The sequence below is a fragment of the Patiria miniata genome, unplaced genomic scaffold, assembly GCF_015706575.1.
Source record: "Patiria miniata isolate m_02_andy unplaced genomic scaffold, ASM1570657v1 HiC_scaffold_20, whole genome shotgun sequence".
In the NCBI taxonomy this organism is placed as follows: Eukaryota; Metazoa; Echinodermata; class Asteroidea; order Valvatida; family Asterinidae; genus Patiria; species Patiria miniata.
The window spans coordinates 36743708-36771695 of record NW_024037059.1 but is presented as its reverse complement, the minus strand read 5'-3'; the positions used below and the strand labels follow the sequence as shown (position 1 = coordinate 36771695).

At 43.0% G+C, this 27988-nt stretch overlaps 3 protein-coding genes across 4 annotated transcripts; 1 reads left to right on the top strand and 2 right to left on the bottom strand.

The window, feature by feature from the left end:
- Nucleotides 1–205: 205 nt before the first annotated feature.
- On the bottom strand, nt 206–13614 carry LOC119728939 (eukaryotic translation initiation factor 3 subunit E-A-like). 2 transcript variants are annotated; one of them, XM_038201387.1, is made up of 13 exons: nt 13478–13614; nt 10983–11042; nt 9993–10050; nt 8952–9112; nt 7736–7840; nt 6583–6708; nt 5545–5669; nt 5114–5234; nt 3793–3894; nt 2908–3017; nt 2047–2149; nt 1323–1463; nt 206–407 (listed from the first exon to the last, which is right to left on the bottom strand). In XM_038201387.1, the coding sequence occupies exons 1-13, from the start codon at nt 13577–13579 to the stop codon at nt 366–368; spliced, it is 1356 nt and encodes a 451-aa protein (XP_038057315.1). In that variant the 5' UTR covers nt 13580–13614; the 3' UTR covers nt 206–365. The 2 variants fall into 2 exon arrangements, with proteins under 2 accessions (XP_038057315.1, XP_038057316.1); XM_038201388.1 differs by having other exon boundaries at nt 206–404.
- Nucleotides 13615–14499: 885 nt separating this feature from the next.
- Nucleotides 14500–16545, top strand: LOC119728938 (E3 ubiquitin-protein ligase rnf146-like). The gene is made up of 2 exons (XM_038201386.1): nt 14500–14654; nt 15081–16545. The coding sequence occupies exons 1-2, from the start codon at nt 14588–14590 to the stop codon at nt 16280–16282; spliced, it is 1269 nt and encodes a 422-aa protein (XP_038057314.1). The 5' UTR covers nt 14500–14587; the 3' UTR covers nt 16283–16545.
- Nucleotides 16546–21152: 4607 nt separating this feature from the next.
- LOC119729139 (uncharacterized protein C8orf74-like) lies at nt 21153–27988 on the bottom strand. The gene is made up of 5 exons (XM_038201663.1): nt 27842–27988; nt 25242–25440; nt 24452–24678; nt 22270–22446; nt 21153–21611 (listed from the first exon to the last, which is right to left on the bottom strand). The coding sequence occupies exons 1-5, from the start codon at nt 27890–27892 to the stop codon at nt 21306–21308; spliced, it is 960 nt and encodes a 319-aa protein (XP_038057591.1). The 5' UTR covers nt 27893–27988; the 3' UTR covers nt 21153–21305.

The following is a 27988-nucleotide window of genomic DNA, read 5'->3' as shown; positions in this document are numbered from 1 at the left end:
GAGCTGTATACTCCCCAGGGAGCTGAGAAGGTTTCAGGAGTGTTTGTCCGCTGAAACAGGGAAAATAATAATTGTAAAGCACTTTGATACCCTGTTGCGGCGGAAGAGCGCTATATAAATGCCTGCTCTTATTATTATTATTATCTTAGCCATTTGCTGATTGGCTACAAAAGTAGAAGTGGGGAGAAATAGTGTACGGAGAACCTTGCAGCATACAACTACAGATGAACCATTCCAGTCTGTGACTGTTTCATGTTTGACGTGAGGACAAAAGTCTTGCCTGCAGCCACTGCAGCAAACGGTTGCTGACATCAGTTGTACTGTGGGATGCTCCGGTGGTCTTTTGAGAGTGCAGTAAACGGCCGTTACATGTCAGCTCCCCACATCGAACTCCCTGCTTGTTGTTGCTGGTAAATTAAAGAAGAAAAGTTTAGTCGAAGAAAAATCAGTGTTTACTTACTATTCATAAATACCTCAGACAGTTTAGCTATTCCTAATGGTCGAGAGCCCGTCACGTGGCCGGTCTTAAACGGATGATAAAGACATGGCTAGCTGGTCTTAAACACTTTTCCAGTGTCACAATAAAATGTGGACTCCTAAAAATCCAGTATCTCTTACCGTTTCATTGGTTGAACGTTCCTCACATAGGCATGCGCAACACTACAAGCGAGTCAGAATTTTATAGTTCTAAATTCAAAACGCAACGCCCCAGGTGCGTTCTGCGTGACATCGCGCAGAACATGTTACGTGCACGTCAATCTCCATAAAAGGGTTGTTTACATATTACTCGCCAGCTGAACACTCCATTATTTTGCTAGTCTTACTCGCCAGCTGAACACTCCATTATTTTGAACAAAATCGGGATTTTTTGAACGAATTATTTGATATTTTTTTACGGATAAGGTATTTATGAATGGGAATAAATATGTGCTCGGTCGGTATTTATCGGTCGGTATTTAATACCGCTTAGAGTCTGGGTGCTGATAATTACCCTCGCCTCCGGCTCGGGTAATTATCAGCACCCAGACTCTAAGCGGTATTAAACGAGTGATAAAAACCTCCGGAGCACACATTTATTCCCTTAGTCATAGAAATCAATAATTTAATTCTCTTGCCAGTTCATTCCTTGTATACCCTATATAAGGTGTAGTTAAAACAAAATGTACACATTTGAAAAATTTTTTTTATGAAGAGCACAAGGTATGCAACGTGAAATTTTGTCTCGTCACATATCTTTGAAAAAGAACCCACTACTTATAAAACGAGTATGACAAAACCTATTGTTAAAAGAGTTTTCCCTGGCCATTAGTAAAGGAACCTACCGGTTTTGAAGTGGCGTTTTTCGACGCGTCTCTCTTCTCGATGTTACTGGCCAGTGCCTGGCTCCGGTAGATCAGGTTTTTGGTCTTCTCGATGACCTGTTGGTATGGCGACACGTTTTGTGAACCCATCACCACGTGACCCTTTGAGATAAAAATAAGAAAAATGTGAGGGCTGATTTTATTTAATTAGGAGTTATTATCAATCACATATTTATTACATTTTCACTTATAAGCCAGATGCATTATTTATTTATTATTTTAGTAAAATAGTTTGAGTCACTACGCCACAACTTACACCACCTAGAATAATTGTGCCAGTTTCGCCATTATTTGTTGCGCAAGTCACTGACTTACGCACTATGAAACTTTCATGACATGTGTCATGACTGAAATGATGCTCCGCGTGAAATGTTGCGCAAAAGTTACGCAATAAATTGTTGCGCAAGTGGAGTTATGCCATTGGGCAAAGTTTCGTGAAATCGGCTGTAGGGATGTAGTTGAGGCCATCACAAGTATAACACAAGTCCCTTCACAAGAAGCAGTGGATGAACAATAACAAGGGACTGCCTTTGTCGAAGCTCATTTGGATAGCTTGTGAGTTGGATTGGGACTGGAGGACTTGTGATGGACTTGCAGGGACTTGCGATGGACTCGACTACATCCCTGGTTGGCACAGCAGCTGAAATTGAGCTATGCCTCATTCAACGTTGGTTTTGCTACTCACCAACTTGGAGTCAATCTTAGCGTCCAGGTGTGCATTACGGATGAGATTGACGATCCAGCGCTCTGCCTCTTCTGGTACCATGTTCAGCTTATCAGAAAGCATGCTGTTAGAGGAGGTAAATGGAAAAAAAAGCAGGAAATAACTCAGAGATTTTTTTTCAGCTTGAATTGTTGACCAATATCTATTAAAATGCATTTCGTGATTTTGCTTACAGTGGAAATGTACGTCTCAGTCATTCTATAAATTTAGGATCCAAGTGTGACATTTTTGCTGTCCCCTGCTACCTTTGGTACTTTGTAATTTGCCATTCAAGTATCATAATGACTTCAAACGATTTTTCTGATATGTTGGGTAGGTAGTTTGCTATTCATAAACACTCTTGGAGGACGACTGCATTAAGGAGTGCATCGAGAGCTATACAACCACAGATGCCAGACGTAACAGGGACAGGAAAAATAGTGGACCCCAAATTTACAGAATGGCCCATCTCTAGAATACATTCTTTTTAGGGAGCACTTTAAATTTTAGTGGGGGAGTGTGGCCTAGTGGTTCGGGTTTGCGACTCATGATCAGAGGGTCAGGGGTTCGAATCCAGCTGCTGGCCGTATGTTGTGTCCTTGGGCAAGACACTTCATCCCCACTTGCCTCTCTCCACCGAGGAGTATAAATGGGTATCGGCATTAGCTGGGGAGTAACCTGCGATGGACTAGCATCCCGTCCAGGGGGAATAGAAATATTCTCAGTCGTTTTATGCCACTGAAACTGGAGATAAACGCCGGCCCGATGGGCCACAAAGGCTCGTGACAGACTTTTTTACTTTAAATTTTGGGGCACTATGAATATTCCACATGCTGGACTCACTTGATGCTGATGCAGTTGTGGATGCGACAGAACGTCTCAAAGATGAACATGCGAGCGTTCTCGATGAAGTCTTCTATACAGGCCACCAGGAAGAAATCGTTGATCAAAACCTGCGTCCAATGAAAAGAATCGATATCGTCTGGTTATCATGCTTAAATGTTCTACTATGGAAAGAACACAACATCACTACAGTGTTACAACTGATAATGTAGTAACCAACGGATCAGGCCAAAAAAAAAAAGTATCCGGTTTCTGGTATGAGCGCGCGTCGCCGTAGCCATGCGCGTCGGCAAAATGAAAAAGTTTTTATTTCAATGAAAGATGATGTCTCAAAACCGCCAAACTCACTGGTTTGACTGGAATCCTGCTGCTGCACAATTTTAACGTGTTTTTAGATTGGGTTGTGGTCGAGAATAAGCTTTATGTGGCCTCTCTGGACTCCCATATATTTGCACTAAGTTTAGTCGGGCACCATTTGCAGTCATCAGCCGACATTTGAAGCAAAAAAATCAGGTAAAAGAAAAAAAACAAAACGCGTCACTTTTTTGGGGGCCTAACGTATCACCAACCGATAATGTCACACAAATTGACCGATATTTTATGACTAACTGATAATGTAACGAAATTGACCGATAGTGTAGTAACGTTACTGCACTATCGGTAATTTTTTTTACATGATCGGTTTGTTAGGACCGATAATGTAACAACAATAAACTGACAATGTAGTACATTTTCGGTCAATTTTTGTTACATTATCGGTTAGTGATACAATATCGGTCAATTTGGTTGGTGACACGTTATCCGTTGGTTTAACTACATTATCAGTTGTAACACTGCAGCAAGAGAAGCTGGGAAAAAGAAAAGAAATCTGAAGTCAAAACTCACCGTTTCACAGTCTCGAAGCTTCTGCTGCGCTCCGTCAAAGTTAAAGTTGACGTAGAGGTCCTCCACAAACTCTGTGATGGGGTCTCTGTACGTGTACGACTCCTAGAAAACATAAGTCAAAGAGGACAAAAGACTTGAGTATGGCTTAAAGCTATAGTCCATCATTTGCAGCCATCCGAAAAAGTAGCTGGCGTATTATTGTTGAAAAACATACTTGGTTGAAAGATAGTAAGTGCACTGTGAAATTAATCTTTCTGGCAAGCTATCATTTTGAAGTAATCAATGAAAGAAGGCCTTTCCAACGGTGCGTCTTAAGACGCACCGTTGGAAAATTTAAATTAGTATTGCACGACGCACAGGCGCGCGCAGTTGCTATAATTCGTCGGATCAGTGCGTGACATCGCGTATAGCAACAATTCAAAACATGATTCAGCAACTTTTTATTTGAAATTGAGATCCTAGAATGCTGTTTTTCTCGGAATATACAGCTGAAGCTGAGCTGAAACTTCATCAGGTTAGTTGTTTAGTATCCTTCATTAGATTTTGAACACTTTTGTTGCTTCAAACAAACAAAATGCACAAATTACAAATGATGGACTACATCTTTAATTTAATCCTCCCTATCTGGCTGGCTAATTCAAGAAAGCCATCCCAGCAGTCGAAATAAATCCAGTGACTGATTTTAACATTCAAGTACTCCCTGCCTACATAAAGCAGGATTGACTGGCTGTGACCGTTTATGTAACTTGATACAGCTATGCTTTGACTGTAGGTGATTGATAAGCCAGCTGTGCCTGCCAGTTACTTGACTTCAGTCTGTTGACGGGGTTTGACTAGTCACGGTGCCTACAAGAAATATACTGCGACTGTTGGTGACTAGCCCGAGTATAAGTTCTAGGAGGGGAGGTGGATTGAATTTCCGACTGTCTGTGACTGATCAAAAAGAACTTCCAGAAAACTTTGTTTGTCTCCTGTTTGATGCAACAAAGTTATCAACTTATCAACGATTTGTAAGCCACTTTTGAACTGGCTGGCTGGCCCTGGAGGTTGTGGGTTCCAGTCCCACCCGAGCAAGCTTGTGTGGTCTTTTCCCGCTAGCTCTTGGACTGTCTGTCACAAGCCTACATGACCCATCAGGCCAGATTTCATCTCCGGCTTGCCCAAGGACACAACATATGACCAAGCAGCAGGAATTTCAAACCCCTGATTCTCTGATCATGAGTCGCAAACTCTAACCACTAGGCCACACTCCCAAAAAGCCATGTCAACTTCAGCAACCAAAAAACCCCCAACCTTTTCAACAACTCTTTTTTGGACTAACCTGTTGGATGACTTTGACCAGGTCTTTCAAGACTTGCCGCCGTCTGTTCTTGTTGGTGATGACAGCTGTGGTGAGATATCGCAGGATGTGCGGACACGTGGTTTGAATCGCGTTCAAGTACCTGCCAATATGAAGAAAAAAATTTAAAAAAAAGAAAACTGATATCAACCAACTTTGATTTTAATGATCATTACTCTTCAGCGCTTCTGAAAGCCTGTGTGAAAATCCACCCAGGCTTACATAGGCGTTGGGAGAGACTCGAACTAAAAACCATGCGTTTACTAGTGTAGATGTCTTAACCACACAACAACTGAGCATGCCAAAAAAGATAATCTCTGGTGATTTTTTTCTACAAGTGGTCTCAGTCTCAGAAAATAGCTTAAAATACAGTAGTCATAACGGGCAAATTATGATAGTAAAATCTGACTAACGCTGGTTGGTAGAGGAACTTGTCGATGATGAAATCTCTCCCTTGTGGGTGATTGAAGTACACAAAGAGACTCCAATGGATCAGCCACGTCCTCTGCTGTAATGACTGCAGTGGTGTGACAAAGGTCTGCAGAAGTAAAAAGAAGAGAGCACACTAAGTCATGGTACACTGGTAAACCCCACGCCATATGGCTCAGTTCTGACCTGTTCAACTCAGCCCAACCCAGCTAACCTAGTTCAGCCACGTCCAACCCAGCCCAAACCCAGCCCCACCCAGCCTACATGTAGCCTAGCCAAGCCCAACCCAACCACGCTCAGCCCTGCTCAGCCAAGCCCAGCAAAACACACTCAAGCCAAGTAAAATGCAGCCAAGCCCAGCCCAACCCAACCTTGCCCATCCCCAGCCCAGCTCAACCCAATCCGACCCAACCCAAGCTAACACAAGCCAACCCATCCCACCTAACCCCATCGCATCCCACCTTACCCAGCCCGACCGCACCCAACCCCTTAACCAAACCAAACCAATCTCATCCCGTCCAGCCCCAACCAAACCAAACCCAACAAAACCCAACCCACCTCAATCCAACCCAACCCATTCCATCCCAGCCCAACCTACATGTAGCCTAGCCAAGCCCAATTCAGATCATCCCAACCCAACCTAGACCAACCCCACCAACCTCAGCCCTGCTCAGCCAAGCCCACCAAAACGCACCCAAGCCAAGTAAATGCAGCCAAGCCCAGGCCAACCAAACCCCAACCTTACCAATCACCAGCCCAGTTCAACCCGACCTGACCCAACCCAAGCCAGCCCATCCCACCTAACCCTATCCCATCCCATCCTATCCCACCCAACCCAACCCAGCCCAACCCAACCCAGCCCAACCCAACCCAACCCAGCCCAACCCAACCCAGCCCAGCCCAGCCCAACCCAACCCAACCCAACCCAGCCCAGCCCAACCCAGCCCAGCCCAGCCCAACCCAACCCAGTCCAGCCCAGGCCAGGCCAGCCAGCCAAACCCAACCCAACTTGACCCACTCACATTAGAATCGATGACTTCCTGTAGCTGGTTGAGGTCCTCCAGTGCCTGGTCCCAGTCTTGCTTCAGGATCTCCGAGGCAAGTTTGCCCCACAGAGCCGGCATTGCATTCTTGTCGTTCTGCGAGATCTGTTCAGATGAAGAAAACAAAAAACACGACCTCCTTCATCTTCACTCTTCAAGAATTCTCCCAGGTTCTCAAAAACTTACTTATCAAAAAACTAAGGTTAAAACTGTAGTGGAACCCTTAGGGTGCATTCGAGCATGTTACTCTTGCTACTCCCGAGTGCAGGAAAATGCTGCGTGCGCATTACTCTCAGTGCGAGAGTGTACTCCCGGAATGACGGAGAGCATACTCTTGCTAACCCGCGGGTCGTACTCCTGCCGTTCGTGCGCTCAGGAGTATACTCGTGTTAACACGAGTAGCACGCTCGAACGCACCCTTAAGGTTTAAAAAAAGGGAAGTATGAACAATGGTAACTACCCCAAAATTATCCTACCCATTTAGTGAGGAAAACCTTACTCAGAGTGAGGACAGGACTAGTCCAAAATACTTCTTGAATTATTCTGTCTGAAATCATTTGGAAGAAAACCATCATTAAATGTTGTTTAAAAAAAAATTGACAATATCAGTCAAACTCTTCAAACTGCCAGGACAACCCATCCATTGTGACCTCGACTTCACATACACTAACTGGCTGAACGAAAATCCGATTTAACTCTAACCCCTTCGGTATATTTACTAGAAAGTATCCTGAATCCGCCAAAATCCATCAATTTTGCCATGCAAAAAAAATCTGGCGGCCAGTGAGTCCATCATAATCCACCAGTAAGCCAGGAGTAAATCTGTTGAGATCCTGAATCCATCAAAGTCCTCCAACTGCTCAATATGGAGGTATCCTGAATCCATCAAAATCCTGCAGTACCGCTGGGCTTCATGTCCTGAATCCATCAAAATCCCCCAACTTTTTCAATATGGAGGTATCCTGAATCTGCCGAAATCCTCCAAAACAGGGGTGTGGATTTTGATGGATTCAGGTACGTTAGGGTTAAAGGGGTTTTATCCTAACAGGGTGCAATTCAAAATATGAAACGACAATTTTTGGATCCGAAGCAATTTTTTAAACTTTAATTTAAAATTGACATATAAGCTCACCAATACTCTGAAGAAATACAAGTACTGAGCCGCTGTGCTGTAGTCTCCGCACTCATACTTGAACTTGGCAAATTTGTACAGTGTGTCCAACATGTCCTGACGGAACTGAAAGAAAGAACGACAACAAAAAAGACAATTCACTACTGGTGGCGAGTTCAAGAACGATGAAAAATCACTAAGCTGTTTGCATTTATGCAGGGTGTTTCAATAAAAAGGAAACCCAACTTTGAAGAACCAGTATGGACAGACTAAATGTTTACTGGCTATAAAACTGTTATCATCTGAAAGCGTAATCTCTATGCTTTTCAATGATACCTTGTTTACATTTCCAGGGTCATGCATCAGTGAGCGCCACTGTCATGAGATTTTGATGCAAAATTGCAGTTGGTTCACTTTCATGTCAAACACAATGGGCATGGTGTGCATGAGAATAAGTATTCAAGAAGAAGACACGAGTGCATAAAAAGAAACCAAAAAACAAGTCGGGTTGGTTTCAAAACTGGATTTTATTGTTTGTCATGAATTTCTCGTTTTGACCAAGCCACGTTCAAAACAGTGTGCCATTTTCCTGAGGATTAACATGCAAACCATTTCACAGACATTTCGGTAACAATAGGCACACCGTGCCCAGTGTTATTTTTTTTATGAAAGTAAACCAACTGCATTTTTGCATCCAGTTTTCAAGACAATGATGCTCAGTGATGCATGACTCAGAAAACCTAAACATAGTATCATTGAAAAGCATAGAGATTACGCTTTCAGATGATACCAGTTTTATAGCCAGTAAACATATCGTCTGTCCATACTCATTCTTTGAAGATGGGTTTCCTTTTTATTGAAACACCCTGTATATACCATTCCTATTGGTCGATATACCATTCCTATTGGTTGAGAGCCTGTCACATGGGTGGCTTTAAACGGTTGATAAAGCACCGACTGGTTGTAAACGCACTGCTGCGTTCTGCGCCACATCGCTCAATACTAGCGAGTGACCTTGCGAGTATCCTGCCAGTACGTGCGGACCTCACCAAGTTTTGAACATGTCCAAAACCCGGCAAGCAACTGTGAGCGCCCCCTGCCAGCTGTGAGTGCCAACAAGTGCTTGCGAGTATTCCCTCTCCCACGAGGCGAGTTCCTGAAACTCGCAACCACCCACTGGCATTCGCTACCACTCAAATGTCGACACTTTTTGTGTCCCTTTCTGTTTTTTATTTACCCCGTGGTTTGTAGCCATGTAGTCGAAGAGAATGCGGCCGTCCCGCGTTTCCTGGATTTTGGAGATGACCTCTTCTTCAGAGAAGATTTCAAGGATGGGCTTGGTCTGGTTCATCAGCTTCTTCATCTCTTCGACGACAACGGTGCGCTTGTCGTACATGTCTGAGAACAGAAGTAAAAAAATCAATGAAATTTGACAGTTTTTATTCGTGGACTGAAGGTCAATGAGGAGTTTTATGGTCAGCCAGCAGCCAGCGGGAGTGTGGCTAAGTGGTTACAGTTCACGACTCTGATCAGAGGGTCAGGGGTTCGAATCCAGCTGCTGGAAGTAGGTTGTGTCCTTGGGCAAGCCACTTCACCCCCACTTGCCTCTCTCCACCCAGGAGTACAAATCGGTACTGGCAATAGCAGGGGAGTAACCTACGATGGACTGGCATCCTAACCAGGGGGATCAGAAATATTCTCTGTCGTTTCATGCCAAGGAAACCGGAGATAAACGCTGGCCTGATGGGCCATATTGGCTCATGACAGACTTGACTTTACAACAACAGCCATAGCCTTCATAGACAGCAGCCGCAGCAGCATAACGAAATAGGCATCTGTCTCAGGCTGTATATCAGTTTTATTGTGAGCCATAGCCATACACCTGAATGTCAAAGAAATCAGATCAAAAAAAATTTCATGGACTTTTTCTTCATCTTCTTGAGACTGCTCACATTTTCCAAATAATTATTTAAATCGGAAAATTGCTGGTCAGTGGATGATCAAATATGTGTGTGTGCTGTGGATGCACAACTTTTTAGGGGGGAGGGAGGGGGTGGGTTGGGGAGGGAGGGGTGGGTTGGGGAGGGGGTGGGGGAGAGTAAAAGGGGGCAGGCATGCAACTGGGAATTTAGAAAAATATGAGGAAATTCCAAACCACTCAAGACTTTGTGATGACATTCATGACAAGTAAAAAACGAGGAAATCAGCGGATCTGAGGATCCGTTGCATGCCTGAAGGGGGCGGAGCTTGTTGAGTTTGGGGGGGGGACACAACTTACCAGGGGGGACCTCCTTGTCAGGATGTAAGCTTCGGTAGACATCCATGATGTAGTCCACCTACATGGATTTAATCAATCAATAAATCAATCAAAATCAATCAATCAATCAATCAGTGCAATGTGAAAGGCAGTACAGGGCAGAGGTTTCAGAATGAAAGACATAAAAACTATCTGTTACAAGGCAAAAAGCTCTCACTTTTAAAGGTGGAGTAGGTCATTTGCAGCTACCCAAAAAGTAACTGACCAAATTATTGTTAAGTGGCCTTCTTGGTTTAAAGATAGTAATGGCATTATTAAAACTCCCTATGAAATTATACCTTCTGGCATGCTGTCATTTTGAGATAAAAGAAGGTCATTTCCAAAGACGGGTCAAGTGGCGCATTTTTGGAAATTTCCGTTAGTGGTTGGTTGTAATTGGGCGAATCTGTGAGTGGTCGCGCACAAGCGTTGATACAGCGCACATGTGCGAGCAGTTGCTATTATTCGACGGTACAGTGCGTGAGATCGCACAGCTCCAGTCGGCTGAATGAGATCGTGTTCCGGATGCTGCTTTCCAGCGCAAATCAAAATATGACTCGGGAACTTTGGAAATGAAATAGAGATCCTAGAATATTGTTTTCTTCGGAATATTCATCATTCACAGAGCTCAAACTTATTTGTTCAGCACCCGCCTTCAGATTTTGAGCACTTTTGTTGCTTCAAACGAAAACAAATGACAACCGCTCTACTCTACCTTTAAGTAGGAGCAAGGTCACTGAAATGCACTACGAACAATTCAAACCCGTGAAATCAGAACTGAAACAGATGAACGTATGTCTTTTCTTATTTGGAACAAGGTGACAATTAAGTTAAAATAATTTGCAGGATGCAAGAAAGTCTTCGCTAATTAATTTGCACAATGCACATGAAATCTTGCATCTCGGGTGAAACAATTGAACAAATGGTTATGGGTCATTCCAGAAATTCAGGGGTCCACTTTTTTTAACCTACCATTTTTGTGTTGCTCAACAGATTCAACTTGCCTTCAAGCATGTCCCTTTCATGATAGATCTGCAAAGAGAAAACCAACCCACAAACAGTCATGAAAAGTTCTGAATGAATGTACGTGTCGTGTCCTGACGCCAATTTCCTAGCTGGCTATGAAGTCTACAGGCGAATTAGGCCCCCAATGCTGTAAATTTCGTGTAATTCAGCAGTTGGCTGCAATATGATTTTTTATGAAATAAACCAATAAATAAAGCAATAAAATAAATATTTTGTAGAAATATGCTGGGGTATAAATTTCATCTAAGTTCGTCTCAAGATCAAATGCCCCAAGGACAATTAAGTTTTTCCGGAAACTGGCCAACGAATTCTTGAAGTTGCAATAAAACTGGTAATTTAGGACACCTCTATTTTTACGAGTTCTGTTCAAAACTGACTTTTGCAGATGACTGTCCAGTTCCAAAGAGACTTTTGCAGGCTAAAGCAGTCTTGTTTCTTCAGATAAACTCATGTTAGGCCTAGTTGTAATTTTGAAAGCACTTTCAAAGAAAATGTGACTTTTCTACCTTTTTTTGCAGTTCGCCATCTTGCTTTTTAAAATTTTTAATATATTTTCTGTTTTGTCATCGTCGTCTTTAACCCCTCATACATGTATATCAAAGCCCTGCCCTCTTTCTACAAAATTAAACGAAGTGGCTATCGTTACGGCAGCCGTTGTTTAGCGCCCTCTACGATACTTTTTTGATACACACGCAGGTATATAATTATTTGTTTCCCCATGTTTTAGCGAGCAGTGCGACAGCTCAGTCGATAGAGGGTAGGATTTTGCACCGCGAGGTTGCGGGTTCGCATCTCAGTTTTGCACGCGAATTTTTTTCTTTTTTAACCTGAGGCTTTGGAGGATTTTTTTTAAAAGGGAAATAAAGTCCGAATTTCATAACGTTCAAATTCACTTTTTTCCTTCTAATTTTATATTTTCCTCTCATGTTTTTATAAAAGTTGCAGTCTACCGTAACGATAGAAAATGGGAAATGCGTTACGGCTGCCGTAACGATAGCCTCTGCGTAGACAAAAAGTGCGTCAGGTTGCAATATTGTTCATGTTTTTTCCTATTTTTTTTTTAAGTTGTAAAAAATCAACCCAAAAGTCAACAACAATCATGACAATTAAGCGCCAGATCATTCATGTATTAATTTCCCCAATTATTTCCATTTTTTCCTCAATAATGGAAATAATCCGGTATTTTAACATCCACGATTTTTAACATCCATGACATCAGTTGTCTGGAAACTGGTCAACGAACTCTTAAAGCTGCATGTGCAATGCAAATTGCGGGTGTCGGACGCTTCGCCCCATTTCCACGTCGCCCCATGTCACTTCGCCCCTAACCACTTCGCCCCATCCCCACTTCGCCCCATCCCCACATCGCCCCATCTCCGCCTCGCCCCATCCCCACTTCGCCCCATCCCCGCTTCGCCCCATCCCCACTTCGCCCCATCCCCACTTCGCCCCATGTAGTATGAAAAAGGTGAAGGCTAGGGGTGCAGACCAAATAAACTGCCAAAGACCCCAGATAATAAATGCTCCCAATTCGAGCACCTCATCAGAGCGTTTGTATTTTTCCTGAGTTTCTAGAAACTCAGGAAAAATACAAACGCTCTGATGAGGTGCTCGAGACACAGATGAGAGAAATGATGGCTCTATCCCATTCAGAGACGCCTCTCCTATTGGCTTGTGAATACAATCATCAGCCGCTGGATTCAAAAGAATCCCGTACATGCATGTAGGTATGGGTCAGTGAGTTAAAAGGAACTCACTGCCTTGAGGAAAATGTTCCGTCAAAATTTGTCTGATATGTGACACTTACAACTTCATTGATGAGATTGGTTCCTCCAAGAGTGAAATTAGGGTGTTCTTATTCCTCCATGGTCAAAGGTATTGTCGTTCTCAGATAAGTGGGAGACGGGTTGGTATAGCCGCCGGGGTTGGGAACAAAGTTGGGTCTTTTACTTCAAGCTTCTCGGTAGGGGAGAGCCTAGCTTGAGAGGTTGGTTATGAATTGTTCATTTGGTGATGGGCTAATTCTTTCCGTTGGTTAGCAATTAGTGAATCTATTGAAATTGTTTTTTTTAAGCCAAAAAAATAGATGAGAATTTTTTTTTTTTTTACATGTAACGGCTGGGGCGAAGTGGGGATGGGGCGAAGTGGGGATGGGGCGAAGTGGGAATGGGGCGAAGTGGGAATGGGGCGAAGTGGGGATGGGGCGATGTGGGAATGGGGCGAAGTGGGGATGGGGCGAAGTGGTTAGGGGCGAAGTGACATGGGGCGACGTGGAAATGGGGCGAAGTGTCCGACATTCCAAATTGCAATTGCATTACTGTCCGCGCGCGCGCATGGTCAACATACGGTAGTAAACTCCGGTCCTTTATTTTAATAATCGTTCACAACAACTGAATTAATCAATTGATCTAAAAACAAGGTATTATTTAAAAAGAACCTACCTCTTTTACCGACAGGAATTCCAGCAAGGGGAAGACCAAATGCCGGTCCAAATACTGGCCAATTTTCGACGTAAGATCGTATTCCGCCATCTTTTCCCGCATGTACTACCGGAAGTAGGGGAATCCCACAATGCAGGCGGCAGTTCCGACGCTTCACAGTGCGTATTAATCCATCGAATCTCCAGTAGCAACTAAATGCCCATAATTTCTCTTTCTCGGAATATTTTCTTAATAGGGAAATATTCTAAACCGGTTTTTGACTTGCAAAGGCAGCTGTAAAAATTATAATCCAAAAAAGTAAAGACATCTGAGAACTATTTCGTTGTGCGTAGTTGTGGAGATGTCGAAGTACATGTACATGGAGCCTAGTTATCGATACCAAATTGACATCGGAATGGTTGGTATCGAAAACCTTTAACAAATTCGATATTTTCTTCTCTCTATATTAATATGCTTAATGTTTTGTTTTTACGAAAAATTACTTTTAACAATTCGTTGGCATATAATACCCTTTGAAAAAAAATATTTTGGACTACTTTTGAGATTCGAAAATACAAAAAAAAAAATCCATCTGAAGAGCTGAACTACTGTCGGGTAGAAAATAAAGTGAAATTTGTAAAATAAAAGTTCTTAAAAAGAGCTTTAAAAAGGACGATTTTATTTTCGGTCGAAGTCTCATTCAAAAGTGAGGGGTTTTTTTGTACTGATGAAAAATCAGCAAATTGGAATAATTTGTTTGGAGTGGAACTAAAAAAATAGCATAGACAGTAGCCTACATCTTTAAAATTGATATTAAACTGGCGCTCAAAAATTAACAGATTTAACAAAAACATGAGGGATTTTTCTGTAAGTACGATCATTGCCAGTCAGTTGGAAAATATAATTCATAATATTTTGCAAGTTCAAAGACGTACTTTTCGAGCTAGCAAAGTAATCGATTCCACGCTATCGATTCTCTTTTTTTAAGCTTCGATAGCTTCTAATCGACAATACCGCGGAGTTGAATCGAATGTTTAGTTCTCTAGCTGGTTGTTGTACTCACCAAGACGAGACAGCTCTTCTTAAATTATTATTTTTTCTTCCTTGGTTTACATTTGTTTGCCAAGGACGATGGCCGAAAGGTCACCCAAGAGAAGCTCCTCAGCTCCATCATTGAAGAAAGAGAACACAGTCACTGGTGAGTTTGTGGGCAGTAGATTTGCAACACATTGTGATTATGACAAAATCATGTATGATGATGTTTACAAACATGACATTGACAAACATGACAAATAACATGTACACACAAGCACAATGTAATGTTGAACTAATACTATGTAATAGGCCTAGTATGGCCTTCTGAAATATCACAATGGTCGTGTAATGATGTATGTAAGGGGGGGGGGGGTATCGACAGGGTGTGAAATCATGCACCAAACAGCTGCATACTGTGATGATTGGCTTGCGAAGACCGTGTATGTGGATGGGCTATCAACTTTTCATTCATTTTTTACTGCTACAAAAAGTGCTAGTGCTAGTGCTACCCATGAACCAAGCAACATACCGAGGCTTGCCCAATTAGTATTCAAAACATAATCTTGTTTTTGTACTTTTTTTGTTCCAGATTCAGCAGATGCTGTCAACAAAGGTGACATTTCACCCGGTGAAATTCCTGAGTGTCCAGTGTGCCTCCAGACCTGCATCCATCCAGTCAAACTGCCATGCAGTCACATCTTCTGCTTCCTCTGTGTCAAAGGGGCTGCTAACCAGAGCAGTCGGTGCGCCCTCTGCAGACAAGGGATTCCTGTTGAATTCTTCACCAATCCAACTCTCGTCAGCAAGAAGGATGTGTGTGGCAAAGGACTGGATCTTGACGCCGAGACGGAACACTATTCGTGGTTTTACGAGGGTCGAAACGGATGGTGGCAGTACGACGAGCGGACTAACGTGGAACTGGAAGAGAACTACAACGCCAAGAAACGGACGTTTGAGCTGCTGGTCGCTGGGTACATGTACGTCATCGACTTGGACAATATGGTACAGATGAGGAGGAACGACCCCTCACGTCGACGTCGGATCAAACGGGATTTGGTCAGCGCCCCGAAGAAGGGCATTGCGGGACTGAAGATCGCTGCCCGGCCCGAAGGTGCAGCAGCAACTGTAGAGGATCAGCAGGCTTCTGACCCTGGGAAAGATGAGACGGCAGCAGCTGATGGGGCACCCCCAAAGGAAAGTGGTACAGGCCTGAAATCTGTGCCAGCTGGTGGACCGGGTCGTACCAAGTCACGGTCGGCAGGGGTAGGAAGAGATCATGCGCATGAGGATCCGAGCAGAGAGCCTTTAGATCAGTACGACGCCGATGACGATTACGAGGGAACAGATGATGAGGATGAAAATGATGCGCAGTGGCGTGGGTCGCGGCTGAGATCGCGACCACAGCGGCAGGTTAGCAGAAATGGACGCAACACCCACGCCGATCTGGACATTGCGCAGAACCCGCTGCCCGGCGCAAGACGACTCGGCGCGACCAGCACCAGAGCTCACCCCCAGGGGCTACCAATCAGGCACCACAGGGTGAGCTCAGCCCCCGAGACCCGCCCGGGGCGATACGCACAGCCGCGACAGCCACCCACCACCAACCGCGTTGATCCCCCGCAGGAACAGGCCGACTCCACAAACCTCGACAGTGCAATGCATTCACTTCATCTGCCTACTCCCGACGATTCTGTGTACGAGCCCACGCAAGCCCCCGACCAGTCTACACGGGGAGAGGTACGTCAGCGTCGACGCCGCCAACGGCAGAATAATGACGACATATGGTTTTAATCAGCGAGATTTGGCTCCGTGTGTGTGTTGAAACTTCATGTCACTCCCAACATGCCTCGAGTCATAAGTGATCTTGTTGGAGACATGTATACATGTAAATGTATTTTGAATTTGTAATGCCCAAGTTGCATGCTTTTAGCACAAATCTGTCGCATAATTTTTTTGTCAATCTCTCTACAACCAATCAGTTAAAGCCCGAGTCCATCATTTGCAGCTATCCAAAAAAGTAACCGGCGTAATTATGGTTGAAAAACATACTGGTTGAAAGATTGTAAGGGGACTAAACTCCCTGTGAAATAAATCTTTCTGGCAAGCTCTCATTTTGAAGAAATCAACGAAAGAAGGCATTTCCAACGGTGCTTCTTAAGAAGCACCGTAGGAAAATTTTAATTAGTTGTTCGTTTTGTTATTCGGCGCAGCGCGCACAAGCATTGGAACGACGCACAGGCGCGCGCGCGGTTGCTATAATTCGTTGGATCAGTGCGCAACATCGCGTAAAGCTGCAATTCAAAACAATTCGAAACATGATTAAGCAACTTTTGATTTTAAATTGAGATCCTAGAATGCTGTTTTTCTCGGAATATGAAGCTGAAGCTGAGCTGAAACTTCATCAAGTAAGTTGTTCAGTATCCTTCATTAGAATTTGAACACTTTTGTTGCTTCAAACGAACAAAATGCACTAATTACAAATGATGGGACTATAGCTTTAAGGAACAATTTCTGGGTGAAATACATGTACGTATGGGTCATATTGTGTCGCGCGATAAATTCACTTCGAATTTGATTTTTAAAAAACGCAACAAATTATTGGGGATGAAAAAATATCTCACGTGAATCAGTATTTATTTACAGATGTGCAAAAATAGCATGTTCAACATGTAAAAGAACATCTTTCGATTCACGCTAAAAGAAAGATAACTTTTAAACGTATTTATTGTTGTCCAGTGAACTCTGTTTATTGATGAAGTGTATTAATAATGGTGCCCTCAACATGTTAAACTCTTCATGCATTTTGTTAGTCTAAAATAAACTATAAATTATAGAATAAATGTGATATAAACTTGATTGTTATATCGTGTGCTTGGATACTGTAATTTTATTGGTCTAGGACGGCCACGTGTCTGGACAAAAAAATGCATGTCACACACTAAGGGTGATAGCCCATTGCGTTCTTTGTGCGCATGTGCAGAGATGCCACTTTTCTGGTTTTAACCGGAATTCCGGTTTTTTAAAAAAATCTCACAAAATTCCGGTTTTCCGGCCGTCAAATTAACCAGAAAAAGAGAAGAAAAACTGCGGAAATGCATTGATTTTTTCCTCGATTTAGTACATTTAGGCACACGCATGGCACAACGTCGTTCGTTGAAGTAGTCTTAAAAACAGTCTTTGTGTATGTTGTTGCCGAGCCTGCATGCAATATAAGCAACGTACTTGCACGCAGTATACAACGGCGCCTCGCGCGTGCTTCACCGCGTGCGGGCATGTTGTGTGCTTAGCACACGTAGCATTCAGCCTGGAAATCAAGTCTATCATTTCAGCTATCGGTGGTTTCCGATCGCAGTGATATATGTGAATACAAAAAATGCGGGTACCAACCATGTTTTCGTTGAGTGCATCGCGTAGTGCATGCAAGGATCATGTACACCGACAGCAGTGTTGTGGAATCATGCACGTTTCGTGTCGAATATTACGTTGGAAATTCGGGTAGGCAGAAGCCTAAATATTACAATATGGAAAAAGTCAAAGTGATTGAACGAACCGACAGCTTTAAAGGCCATAGAAGCAAAATTAAAAAATAAACCGAACTTGGCTTGGCTACAAGATAAAGATGACAACGGGGACTTTGTGTTGGACACGGAGTGGCTTTTTCACACAAAAAAGTTCCGTTTTTTTCAAGCAGCCGTTCCGTTTTTTTTTCAAGCAGACCCAGTTCCGTTTTTTTCAAGCAGACCCTGTGGCATCTCTGCATGTGGAACCTGCCGGCTTGCTAGCTTTGTGCCATGAGAACTGCAACGTCAAACGCACAGTCTCATGTCCGGCAGGACATCAAAATCTTCAGTTATCAAAGGCTACATCGCAGTGATATAATTTATTCCTTACTTCAACCATTTTATTGGCACGATATAACAAAACAATTGTTGACTGCTGTGATGTGGGATATGCCATTTTTAACCCCCTCTGGGCAAATAGCACCCTCGGCTTCGCCTCGGATGCTATGCGCCCCCGGATGTTAAAAAACGTCATATCCCACATTACAGCAGTCAAAAATTGTTAAATATATACTTCAATATATAAAAATGCTTTGTTGAAATGTTTTGTTTAGTTAACATCAATATTAATAATACACTTGAGAATTTCAGAGACCATCTAAAAGCGAAAAATGTCAAAAACCATCTGAAAGTCTAAATTTAGGTTAGCTTGTGTGGGGGAGTGCAAAGTGAGATTTCTCCCTACATGTACATGTACACATGCGCCAACTGTATTCTTCCCTGTAAAGATGGTCTGGTGGTTGGAAATGCTCATAGTTTCTGCTTTAAGAAAAATAAACCAAACAACTTCAATTGCAATCATTCATCGTGTTCACTGAGTATAAATAAATTTTGTGCTTTTCATTAAATTCTCTGCATAGATATAAACATTTTAGATGTATTTACAAGTTATTATTTAAACATCTCCATAAAGCCACGTACAATCATTTGCAGTTACCCAGAAAACAGTATCGATTTAATGACAGAAACTCACTAAAAGTTCAGAATCAGATAGGACTGGTATCAAATACCCTGTGACGGAAACTAATATTGATGGTTATGTGCGTTAGTACCGGAGTGCAGTTAGAGACCCAAAACATTGTGTAAACATGTACGTTTGCTTAAAATGCACAGCAAAAAGTATCCACTGCGCTGAAACTTCCACAGGTTAGTTGTTATGCACCCTTCTTAACCAGTCCACGCCAGAGGCTGTGTCAACACGCAAAACTTTTGTGGTATTCGGAACGGATCAAAGATATACACGCGCAGGAGTGAGGCCGGAAATATCTGTCGGCGACCCGCTCGCAGCAATGTAAAGTGTTCGCCTTCTGCAGATGTGTAAGAAACCACATTTGTGCATTGGTGCTGTGTGTGATTTATGTGACATACACAACGTGTATCGTACACTGACTGAAAACGACAGGAAAAACACATGTGTACTCCGTCGTATCTGATGTAAACAACCAAGTATTTTGTTCACCTTTTTTCTCAGGAACGGTAAGACATTAGTTTGGTTTCCTTTCGACCAAATGTTTGAAATAGGATTAAGTAAACAATCCAAAACATGAAAATTTTCGGGATTTCAGGATGCAGTGCCCACTTAAAGAGATGTAAATTTGCATGAAAAAAGGCACACAGCTTCTCGCGTGCGGCCTTGTTACAATTATCGATCATTTAATAAAGACAATATTATAAATGAATTTTTGATTGTCTAAAATTTTTGTTGCGTAAACAGAAGTATAAACAGATAAACAGCACTTTGTAAACTTTCCTTTTTTGAAATCAAATTAAAATAATGCTTGCGGTTGGCATTTCAATCACATTTCACACGGTCACTCACTTGTTTCCTTAAGGGCGGTATCAGGTCGACCTGCGATTTGTTTACGCCTTGATGGAACCGGCGGCACTAAGCAAAAAAATAATGCTCAGGTCACAAAACTGAGAAAATGCGATTCAACTGTATCTTTTGTGCGTTACGAGCCGTAAAGCAACCCGAAATGAAAGCGTAGTTTCAAATTGTCCAAAACAGAAACAAAAGTAGCTTTTATAATTTAAATAAAACATACAATTGAAAGTTGTCAAGAGCACAGGCTGGGTAACTTTAAGCAGAACATACTGCCTTGCAACTTTTTTGTTTTGCCTAGCAAAAAATTAGAGAGGAAGAAAAAATTAATTATAAGGCCAAAAAAAAAAAAGTCGGTCTCTGGTCAGCGCGCGCGTCGATTTTAATCATGCGCGTCGATCTTTTTTTTCTCCAAAATGTTCCGCGGTAGCTCCAACAGCGCCCTCTATTTCTGCACCTTAATTTTTTTTACCAAAGAGCATCAAGGAATGGGAAATTGCACCAAGGCAAATGATTGAAAGCACCAAGGCAAATTATGGAGGACACCAATGTACATGAGGACACCTTGTCTGTACAATCCAAGCTTGAAGTAAAAAAAAAAAAAGAAAAAACAAAACAAAAAAAAAGCCGCGTGGCCGCGTCAATTCCGGAACTTTGGTCTGACCAGAGACCGAATATTTTTTTTTTTTGGCCTAAGATGGAATTTTGCGTCGGGTGATTTAAATCAAATTAGGTTTTGCCCTTCACCGACGTTCAAACACTGTATACTCGAACCCACGACCTCCTGCTTTTTAGTGCAGATGTCTTACCACTCGACCATCGAGCTAACGGGATCGGTTGGCTGGTTCGAATCTGATGTACATAGCAGCAGGTACCCCATAAACTGTTATAAGATGGAATTTTTTTTCCATCACTGAGTATACAGTGTTTAAACATTGGTGAAGGGCAAAACCTAATTTGAAGAAAACATTTCACTAAAATATCATTTAGTTAGTAAACCTATTTGTGCTTTAGTCAAAACATTGGTGCTTTGTGTACAATGCACTTGGTGAAATTAGTCGCGTCTGGAGAGGGGTTAAGTCATGAATTATGTTCACTAAGGCATGCGCAATACAACCAAAGAGTCCGTATTTCACAGAGTCCAAATTTCCCACTACACCAGGGGTACATGTACATGTCCGAATTACAGGGATGCCACTTTTCAGGTTTTAACCTGAATTCAGGGGTTTTTTTTTCAAAATATTTGACAAATTAAAAGTGCTGGATTTGGTCTGAAACATCCAGAAAACACATTGCTGAAAGGGTAGTTTCAGGTTTTTTAGTAGTGTTTCAGGCTTTTTATTGATATATTGGTGGCATTTCTTGAATTAGACAAACCAATTTCCTTGCCTGCCGACGATTATCTCTACCCACCGATTGAAATGTAAGCCCCTTAGCTCTTAACAGACTTGGGTGTCTTGGATCGCAATGACTTGGCTGATCCTTTGGGCAACGCGCTGCCGAGGGAGTTCTTCCCCCCGGTTCCCCCGCTCTTGGTGCTTGCCGTCTTGCTTCTGGCCGGCGCGCGGGGTGGGGACTTGCTTCGCGGGGGCGGGCCCAGGGCCGCCGGGCGGGGCAGTGCGGTCTTCTCAAAGTAGTAGTCCATATCCTCGTGGGTCTCTTCCACTCTGGCCTGGAGCAGGCGCTCGGTGTAAGTGCCTTGGAGGCTGGTAGCCTCTCGGATCGCCCGAGAGAGGACCTGGCAGAGGCAAGCAGAATAAAGTAAAAGCCATTTGCAAGTCACCTTTACCCTTTGGGAGTTAAATCTGAAAAGTGTCTGGCACGCTGACTTGCTCAAAATGCTTGGCACATTTTAACTCTGAATTCTCCAGACCAAAAACACTTTTGCTATATCACGTGATTCAGGGCAAGCTCTTGCATAGTTACATAACAGAGACGCTCAGCACCTTCTTTGAGAATGGCACAAAGACGCCAGACCATTCCAGAGCTGGGGTTGCTTGAGTAAGGCTTGCTCCAAATCAAGTGATATAGTAACAGTCTCTTTGGTCTAGAGAATTGAAAATTGCCAAGCATTTGAGGAAGTCAGCGCACCAGATGCTATTCAAATTTAAATTGCAAATTTATTGGGGAAAACTGTAATCTACAGATACACTTTGTGTTTGTCTCATCTTCACCGCCTTCAATTTTCCCCATTTGCCCAATAGCCACTACGGACTCCATGCATGAAAAGTAGGTGGTGCATTTTTACTACTATGGCTTTTTGCACATTTAGAATAAAATACTTAGTGCATAAAAAAAAAAAAAACTCATGTAAATAAATAAAATATTATGCATGCGAAAAATGGTAAATATGCGCCCTCGCTAGTTCAAGCATGGAGCCCATGAACCCTGCCTACCTCCTCTTGGAGTGGTGCCCCAGCTTCATTCAATGCACACAGAGGCTCGTTAGTGTCGGGTTCCTGTCTAAGCAGCTCGTCTCTCTCTAATTGCAGGGATTCCATCCGGGTTCGCTCTTCGTTCTCGATGGCTGCCAACTTCTGGTTGTACTGCCAGATGTGCTCTGGTTTGCTTTCCTAACCAGATAGCAAAAAATATTTGAAATTCAAAAATATATAAAAAATTGTGAAAAAATTTGCACAGTACATGTACTGAGGTCACCACTTCCAAAGAATTATATCCAAATATTAAGTGGTTTATAAAAATTGGTCTGTAAAAATCAAATCACAAGTAAATTAGAAGTCAAACATAAGTCAATCAGAAGTCAATCACAAGTCAATCACAAATTAATCACAAATTAATCACAAGTCAGACACAATTCAGATCCCAAGTCAACCACAAGTCCACCACAAGTCCACCACAAGTCCACCACAAGTCCACCACAAGTCAATCACAAGTCAACCACAAGTCAACCACAAGTCCACCACAAGTCCACCACAAGTCCACCACAAGTCAATCACAAGTCAACCACAAGTCAACCACAAGTCAACCACAAGTCAATACAAGTCAATCACAAGTCAACCACAAGTCAACCACAAGTCAATCACAAGTCAATCACAAGTCAACCACAAGTCAACCACAAGTCAACCACAAGTCAATCACAAGTCAATCACAAGTCAATCAAAAGTCAATCACAAGTCAATCACAAATCAACCACAAGTCGACCACAAGTCGACCACAAGTCGACCACAAGTCAATCACAAGTCAATCACAAGTCAATCACAAGTCAACCACAAGTCAACCACAAGTCCACCACAAGTCCACCACAAGTCAATCACAAGTCAATCACAAGTCAATCACAAGTCAACCACAAGTCAACCACAAGTCAACCACAAGTCCACCACAAGTCAATCACAAGTCAACCACAAGTCAACCACAAGTCAATACAAGTCAATTACAAGTCAATCACAAGTCAACCACAAGTCAACCACAAGTCAACCACAAGTCAATCACAAGTCAATCACAAGTCAATCACAAGTCAACCACAAGTCAACCACAAGTCAACCACAAGTCAATCACAAGTCAATCACAAGTCAATCACAAGTCAATCACAAGTCAATCACAAATCAACCACAAGTCAACCACAAGTCAACCACAAGTCGACCACAAGTCAACCACCACAATCAATCACAAGTCAATCACAAGTCAACCACAAGTCAATCACAAGTCAATCACAAGTCAATCACAAGTCAACCACAAGTCAATCACAAGTCAACCACAAGTCAACCACAAGTCAACCACAAGTCAATCACAAGTCAACCACACGTCAATCACAAGTCAATCACAAGTCAATCACAAGTCAATCACAAGTCAACCACAAGTCAATCACAAGTCAACCATAAGTCAATCACAAGTCAATCACAAGTCAATCACAAGTCAACCACAAGTCAACCACAAGTCCACCACAAGTCCACCACAAGTCAATCACAAGTCAATCACAAGTCAATCACAAGTCAACCACAAGTCAATCACAAGTCAACCACAAGTCAATCACAAGTCAATCAAAAGTCAACCACAAGTCAACCACAAGTCAATCACAAGTCTAGTGCCAATCAAAAGTGCCCCCCCCCCCAGTTTGCCCCCCATCGCCCCCCCCCCCCCCAGTTTTCCCTGAACACTTTATCTACAAGTAGATTAATTATGTTCATTTCCTTTGCTGTGAAGATTCAAAACATTTGGGGCCAATGAAAGCATTAAAACATTGGAAATTTGGACAAGACTCGCCACACATGCATTATACAGCCGTAGATAGTGTGCAGCCAACGTCTTTGTACATTGTTTCACATGTTATACACCATTCTGCGGTTTGATACATTTCTCATTCATAAAAACAACTACACCTCTAAGCTGCTCTAGTGGCTTTTTCCGGACCATTGACAATGATACGCGTGCGTACACAGGCTTGAGAATTTTTTTTGGACACCCCCCCAATTATTTCCTTGCCCCTCCCCCCCCCAATTTTTTTTAGAGTCTGGAGCCGCCATTGACCACTCTAACAGAAGACAGTGTATGCCATATCCTAGTTCCTAATGAACCTCAAAATACCCAAAAAAAATGTAAGACAGAGAAAAAAACTTATACCTTCAACTCAAAAGTATCCGGGGGTGGTTGGACCTCCAGCCCCAGCTGGCTGACCATGGGATCGCGGGGCCGCGTGAAGACAAACTGATAGAGTCTGTAATGCCTCATGAATGTAGCAAAGAAGTGACTGGTAAAGATCTTCAGGTTCTTGTCCGAGATGCGACCTCGCTTAGCGTACTCCACAGACTTCTGCCGGTACAGTCGGATGGCGTGGCTGAGCGGCTGGCCTGCAAAAACAAAAAGGTTTTGTGTATGAATTATGTTTTATTTTATTTTCCTATGACCTTTTGCCGGTCCCAGAGGGGCTAGCCTATGGTCTCCGTGCGCCAACAAGAGAGGGCGTTTTTTTAACCACTTTTGGGAGCCCCGTGGATGGGACACGCAGCGTGTGCATACTGGTTCACGCCCGTATAGCGCAAAGGACACACAATACATTTATCCTGAATGTGCACAAAGCCATAGCGTCTTCGCGTGATCGTCAGGGATTGTCGACGATGCGTTCAAATGCCTCTCTTTGCCAACTCTCCCTTTCTGGCCATTGAGGGGGTACTTGGACACGCAGCCCATAGTCCCCAAACACCTTATTTGCAAGGAAGCCGCGCAAATTACCCAGGACTTATTATTACTCAGAATGCGTCTTCGCATCAGCATCAGGCTTCGTCAGCGATCCGTTTGAATGTCCCTCCCAGTGGTCTCCCCCAACTCTTCGTTTTGTAACTGTCGAGAGGATACTTGTGCACCGAGCCCATAGAATCCACTGCAATGACATCAACTTCTACATTGTACATACCAATGGTTTGCTCCTGCATTTCTCGGGCCAGGTTCAGCACGCCGCACACCTGGTGCAAGGGGAAGCCGCGACCAGCAGCAAACAGGAGGCTGTCATGCAGGTAGTCCAGCAGGATGGACTCCCGCATGTGGTCCTCCTCGCTGAAGCCGCTCAGATCCCAGCGGAGGCACTGGGCCAGCTTCAGACGCCCCTGAGGTTTCTGAAGTCACAACAAATGAGCAAACATTAGTAAACATGAGTAAACAAATGCTTGGTTCCGAAGGAAAAATTCACCGGGAATTTTTGTTGGTACTTTTTGACAGTAAGTGAACAGCTGTAGCTAAGATGGCTAAGACTAGTTGTAGATCACATTAATGATGTTCTGACACCATTACAATTTCAAGAAGTGAGAAATCAGTCATTCATTCATAGATGCAACATGGCAACCTTCATATGGAGTGGAGTGTTACTTCATGGTGTTGTTGACGATTTGTTGAGACATGCAACGATTTGATTTTACAAGAAGTGCATGGCACTGTACTTAGCAGTACATGTACATCGTTGAAGTCTACAGGCATCCAGTTGGCGATGGTCACGTCCAGGAAAAAAAAAATCATAACTTTTTTGTATTGAGCAATGAAAGGCTGATTTGAAAATCAACTGTTTCAGATGTCTATTTTTGGTTAAATTTCCAGATTCGTTTGCACACATTTGCGTATCAAAATTTCAACTTGAAATTTAACGAAAATTAGACATCTGAAAAAGGCAGCACACTCTGATTAGCCTATACATAGGGTGAGTAGGCCTATGCTTCTAAAGCAAAAATAAACTACAAACTAAGCCTAAATGTGAAAATCAAAATTTGACAAAGTTCGACATGTACGTTTTTGTACATGGTGGAAGTGTGGCTTTTATATACGGAGGTAGGCCTAGTCCAGTAAATTGGCCACATTTATGGGCTAGGCCTAGTCCAGTATTTCAGTTACATTTATGGGACTACGCTACGCAGAGGCGTATAAAATTAGGGGAGTAATTGCAGAATACCCCGCCACTCAGAAATACACCCCTAAATTCTCTGGCTACGAGGTTGGAATCAATGGAAAAGAAACAATTCAAGTCCATGCCAGCTACGCGGATACTGAGTGGGGGTCCATTATTTGAGAACGAAGCAACACAAAAGGAATGGGAGTTGCTGAAAAAAATTCTAAGTCCAAACCAACATGACCAACCACCCTGTTGGCGGCTACGCGGATACAGAGTGGGAGTCCCCTTGAATATGCTTGAGAACGAAGCAACACAAAAGGAATGGGAGTTGCTGAAAAAATTCTAAGTCCAAACATGGAGGAAGGAATATATTCCTTCCTCAATGGTCCAAACCAACTACCCTGTTGGCGGCTACGCGGTTACGAAGTGGGAGTGCAATGGAGCATGATGCACAGTAGGATGGAACGCCGTATTATCGCGGTACTTATCACGTTTCTCGTTCGGAATAGAGATTGCCCACTAACCTTCCAGAATTGTCCTGTCTTATGTGTAGTATAACTCTTCCTTTTTAAATTAATATAAAAAAATCGGACGGGTGGTGTGGTTTATTCCGTGTACGATGCCTGTGAAAATCGACATGCGCGGCGTGTGCGAACGGAGGTGGACTCCCTATTATCGCGGTATGCGGGAAGTGTTTTTTATAATGATCCCAACTTTTTTGTTCATAGTTTATGTTTGACCAAAACACCCCCTGAATAAAGTCTGATATTTTCTCTGTAACGTTCAAGTTGATTAAAGACAAAATGTCTGCAGGATGATTTCTTAAGACCCTGCCCTTCCCCCGAAAGGAGAACACAAATCCCTGAGGCACATCTACTGATCGGCGATTGAGGGCGCCATTCACTTTACACGGTGTGCCGTTTTATTTTCGCTAACGCGCGGTGCTTATTTTGATCCCGTAAAAGTTGTTACGATTTCGCGCTGCAAATATCGTCGTTCGACTTCATTTTACATTTGCAGCTGAAGAATAGGAACCAGACAATGGAACTTTCATGGACAGAGCGCAATTAAAGATTTATGTTAAAATATAAACGGTACCTTTTTTAGCAGACACGGTGAGGGAAAATTTTGCAAGTTTTGGAAAACGTTAATATTTATTAAAATCGTTAAAAGTCCCGAAAGGCACAACATTTTTTAATCGTCCTTTTTATACAACTCGGTAGAAAATCCTTGATGACTGGTGAACTGGATAAAAATCGCCACTTGAAAGAGTTTTGACACTGTAAAAAGAGAAATTTCCCATGCCGCGATAATAGGGATGCCACGATAATAGGGAGTCCGACTATACATACAAGTAGCGCTGAGAATGTCTATTGAGGTCAACCAACCGTGACCTCGAAGCCGGCTACGAGGTGGGTAGATCGAGTGGCGGGGTATTCTGCAATTGTGCCCAACAGGTGGCAACAGCTCGCGCGCGTCGCAAAATAAGCGTTACCTGCGCAGATTATGGAAGGTCGAGAATACACCAAAATGGCACGAATTTTGATGATTTATGTAGCGTTTAAGTTTCTTACCTATTCATCATAGTTTATTATCATTTTATCTACAGCTAACGGTTAAAAAATGAACAAAATTACCGGTAACAATGCCACTTGTTCGGCCTCTTCCGGACTCATGGACGCAGCCATCTTGCACTTGTCTTGTTGCTAGGTGCACCGCGCTCCTCTGCAAACTAAGATTGGTGGCGCCCTTTCACGTCATGGAACCACCGTCGGCGCGTGCGT

Bases quoted from the DNA above. Each gene is read 5' to 3' on its own strand.
- LOC119728939 (XM_038201387.1), bottom strand. From the start codon at position 13,579: ATGCGGGAAAAGATGGCGGAATACGATCTTACGTCGAAAATTGGCCAG. The intron at 9,113-9,992 runs GTAAGTTGTGTC...TTCTGTTCTCAG, and splicing joins TGACAAGGAGGTCCCCCCTG to ACATGTACGACAAGCGCACC. The intron at 408-1,322 runs GTAGGTTCCTTT...TTAATTTACCAG, and splicing joins AAAACGCCACTTCAAAACCG to CAACAACAAGCAGGGAGTTC.
- LOC119728938 (XM_038201386.1), top strand. From the start codon at position 14,588: ATGGCCGAAAGGTCACCCAAGAGAAGCTCCTCAGCTCCATCATTGAAG. The intron at 14,655-15,080 runs GTGAGTTTGTGG...TTTTTGTTCCAG, and splicing joins GAAAGAGAACACAGTCACTG to ATTCAGCAGATGCTGTCAAC.
- LOC119729139 (XM_038201663.1), bottom strand. From the start codon at position 27,892: ATGGCTGCGTCCATGAGTCCGGAAGAGGCCGAACAAGTGGCATTGTTA. The intron at 24,679-25,241 runs GTATGTACAATG...TTGTTTTTGCAG, and splicing joins AATGCAGGAGCAAACCATTG to GCCAGCCGCTCAGCCACGCC. The intron at 21,612-22,269 runs GTAGGCAGGGTT...TGCCTCTGCCAG, and splicing joins GGGCACCACTCCAAGAGGAG to GTCCTCTCTCGGGCGATCCG.